This window comes from Fopius arisanus, unplaced genomic scaffold (assembly GCF_000806365.1).
Source record: "Fopius arisanus strain USDA-PBARC FA_bdor unplaced genomic scaffold, ASM80636v1 scaffold00514, whole genome shotgun sequence".
In the NCBI taxonomy this organism is placed as follows: domain Eukaryota; kingdom Metazoa; phylum Arthropoda; class Insecta; order Hymenoptera; family Braconidae; genus Fopius; species Fopius arisanus.
In genome coordinates, this window is record NW_011888253.1 from 6,378 (window position 1) to 10,205 (window position 3,828).

Genomic DNA, 3,828 nt, shown 5'->3' on the forward strand with positions numbered 1-3,828 from the left:
CCCTTTCTGCAATCAGTGACAGTACCCCAACAAGGCCTATCATAGTTATAGTTGCGATAACTATCGATTTTCCTTTCATAGGTCATTGGGCCTAGGGTCTCGCAGGTTTTGCTACACGAATTTTTGTCACTAATATCTGCTTCATTAACAACGTATGTCTGGAATAGTTCATCGAACTCAGCATAACTTATTCCTGAAAGTATGACAAGTAGTGAGAACTGCATGATATGATAATAAAGAAAACTACCTTTTTTAAATCCGCCCTTAGGATCACAGCGACGGATAGCGTTCGAAGCTAGTTTCATTGCTTCTTTTGTGGCCAATAAGAAGTCTCGTGTCCTCATGGTGAATCCTGCCTCAATTTCGGTAACTTCTGCCTTGTACTTTCCTGTATCGCAACAAATGATGAATCACAAGTGAACTGCGGATACGATCCTTTGAACATCTGTATGATACCTTTTTCGTAGAGTGGCCGCAGTCCATATGACCAAGCAGCCATAATAAATCCTCGTAATTCAGTAAGGGCAACAGTGTAATAAATTTGATAAATTACTTGTTGATGTGAGTTTCCTTCATCGCAGGTCAGCATCTCATTCTCCTGTGACCATTTCCCATTACTCAATTCACTGTTCTGTGAAACGAGAGGAAGACGAATAAATATTCAACTTACCCTTTCGTTCTTCAACATTGTAAGAAACAAACTATCACGGATATGTGATGTCCTTAGCGGAACAATCAATCGATGCATTTGGCTAAGCAAGGTCTGTAAACCGAGTGCCTGCTCTCCGGTCGTCGTCCGGATAAAGTCTTTCAAGGTCTCGGCGTTGAAACTCTTACGATCTTTCGAATACTTGAGGTAGTTGTCCCACATGTGATCAATGCCTACAATAATCTTGTGCAACTCCATGAAAGTTGTATCAAGTTTCTGAATAAGTGTAATTCTGGAAACGAGACTTTCCACTATGACATCCAATCTCTGATCCAATCTCGATTCGAAACCATCAATTTTGGTCGATATTTCAGCTACCTGCGCCAATATCTGGTCTATTTTCTCGCTGGTATCGTCCATAAATGATTCGTACGCATCATAGCCTGCTTTAATTTTGCTTCCTACTTGGTAGCCAAACTTTGCCAGTTTCCACAGATCACTCAAACTTGGCATCATAAATGGTGCCACTTGGACCAGTGGCACCAATATTATCAACCGGAGTAATAACATTTCGCTCAATTGTTACTCGCGAGACTAAATGACAAGTTGACAACTTCCTCAACTTGACGACGGGTTTTTATATAAAGTCGAAATGTGATACGATGGAGACGACGACATGATATCAGAACTTTATACCTCATTTGTTATATCTAATCTTTTTTGTTGTCACATTTCTGTAAATTCTTTATGGTCGACAGAATTCATAAAAATCGAAGAAACTTTATTATTTCGCTGTAAAACATGGTTCAACTGAGAATTATTTTATTCATATTTATGGAGTTGCACGGTCACATTTGTACCTTATGAAATGACAACGCACATGTTGACACAATTACGGCTGTCATGCTGTAATTATTTCGGTATCACGATAAGGTACCCACTCTAGTAAAGTTAGGTTGAAATGCCGCAAAAAATAGATGATTGTCGCAACGTAAACTGCATTAGTGGACATTATCTCAAGTTTATTTATCAACTGTATCATCATTTTCAGCTGTTCTGCTGCTTATACAATATTGTCATTGATTGAGATATCGAAAAATTCACACAATCACAGTTGAAAAGTCTATAATCGGAGCTTGCATGCCATTAAGTTAAGATGATCATGGCATCCTGTACTACTCATCACATCAAAAATACAACCAATAATTATAACTCTCTTATACAGTTCTCTGATCGTGCAATATCCACAAAAATGTGCGAAACCTATTCATTTCCCTTGCTGCTGATAGTTAACCGGAAGGGAAAATTAATTTGGAATATGTATAATGCACAAAATATTGATTGCTAATTTTTATTGCTCATTGTAAGTCATCGATTCATACATAATTATTAACATACAAGTTTCAGATATTTTGAATGGGAAAATGATACTGAAAACATACTGGAGCATTAATTAGGACGTGTTGGAGAATATAAAGGTGCTCTATAAACATTCTGGTACGACTTTTTCAAATCGTCTGGCACTGTGGCGTTGAGATTATCAATAAAATTGAGAGAAAACAAACGCAGCGCAAGATATCCTCCATAGAGTCCATCTCTGTGTCCTTTGTGGAAGAGGCCAACACCAGTGAGTGGAGCACTCGGTACTGTTATTACCTCCTGGATATCCCAAAATGGAATCGTAGTTTGTCCAGCGTCTTTTTTCGTATCTGATTCTCGGAAGTTCACGAAGAGATTCGGCCGCATTGTTGGTAGATTTAGGGCATGCTTCGTAGGAACATCGGGCTTGTCAAATTTCACTTCAGCCCTATTAAAAATACGTCAATAATCAACAAGTTTCATTAGCCTTTCGTCAATTAATAACGCACCTAGTTGCTTTGTTATCAAGGGCAATCCACGTGGCCTTACTCCTCCATGAAATTATCAATTTTCCTGTTTCAAAATTATACGGTGCTGCCCAGATCAAAATGCGGATTGGATTTTCTTTTGTTTTTGTCACAACTTCCGCATGTGCGAATCGAACTCCTGAAATTCCATTGAAGATTCATCATACTAAATAACAAATGATTGCATCGTATTTTCTTACCCACAACAACATGTCCGGGTGGGGCAGAAACATCATCTAAATTTATCCTCCTCTGTTCACCCCGAACAAAATCAAAATCTTTTCCCTGCGTTTGCAATATGCGTCGTTGTCCATTAACTATGTAATATGCTCCTTGATAATTTAAACGTTCATATGCAAAAGTTTCAAGCTTAACCCATCTATCACTTCCTTTCAAAATGGTAGCTTCAGGTTGAAGTTTTCCTTCTCTTATTTGAAGATGGATCATTTTCTCCTGCTGAACTATTCTGACGCCCGTTACCACCCTGGAAAATAAATGGTCTTATAATCAATAATAGAATAATTTGCATTTATGAATAAATAAACAATTAACATGTTATTTCTGGTGTCGGATTCGGCAGGCCTGAAACTGATAGCCCTTTTCGCTGCACTCCAAGCTCTGTCGCCCTCACAGGTACAAATGCAGTAGTCGCATTTGTAGAATCCACGGATCCATCCTTTTGGCCAATTAGTTTGACCTGGGCAGCCACCGCTATTGTCCCCTGAAATAGTTCCATCATCCTCTTTGAACCAGAAGTATCGCCTGGAGTTGCGAGTCGTCGAGTACTGAGCAAAACATCCAAATATTAATTATACCAACAGATTGTGACTATCAAGTAGACTGTCCCATAATTACCGTATCACAAACAGTCATTTTTCCTCCACCATATCTACAACCCGTGATACTACCCCAGCAAGGCCTGTCATAGTTGTAGTTGAGATAGGTATCAGTCTTCCTCCGATATGTCTGAGTGCCAATGGATCCACAGTCAGACTTGCACGAGTCATCGGGATGTATATCAGCTTCATTGACAATATACGTTTGGAAGAGTTCATCCATCTCCACAAATGATTGTCCTGAAATTATGAAACGTCAGACAAAATTATTTAAATGATAAATTCAAATGAATAGCACAAGCAACCTTTCTTATGTCCACCCTTAGGATCACAGCGACGAATGAAATTCGCAGCTATTTTCATTGCCTCCTTCGTGGCTAATAAATAGTCTCGAGTTCTCAATGTGAATCGTGCTTCGATTCCACTGACTTCTCCAACGAACTTTCCTACAAGATTA

At 38.9% G+C, this 3,828-nt stretch overlaps 2 protein-coding genes across 2 annotated transcripts in view; both read right to left on the reverse strand.

Annotated features, from left to right (window-relative positions):
* Positions 1–1,289, reverse strand: part of LOC105272971 (uncharacterized) — a gene marked incomplete at its 3' end in the record, with an annotated part of 7,645 nt that extends 6,356 nt beyond the window's left edge. Inside the window, 4 exon segments of the mRNA XM_011315200.1 lie at positions 49–193; positions 248–388; positions 457–598; positions 671–1,289. Coding sequence (XP_011313502.1) covers positions 49–193; positions 248–388; positions 457–598; positions 671–1,219 — 977 coding nt within the window.
* Positions 1,290–1,983: 694 nt separating this feature from the next.
* Positions 1,984–3,828, reverse strand: part of LOC105272972 (uncharacterized) — a gene marked incomplete in the record, with an annotated part of 2,719 nt that continues 874 nt past the window's right edge. The window contains 6 exon segments of the mRNA XM_011315201.1: positions 1,984–2,456; positions 2,518–2,674; positions 2,736–3,019; positions 3,088–3,320; positions 3,391–3,611; positions 3,677–3,817. Of these exon segments, the coding sequence (XP_011313503.1) occupies positions 2,099–2,456; positions 2,518–2,674; positions 2,736–3,019; positions 3,088–3,320; positions 3,391–3,611; positions 3,677–3,817 (1,394 nt within the window).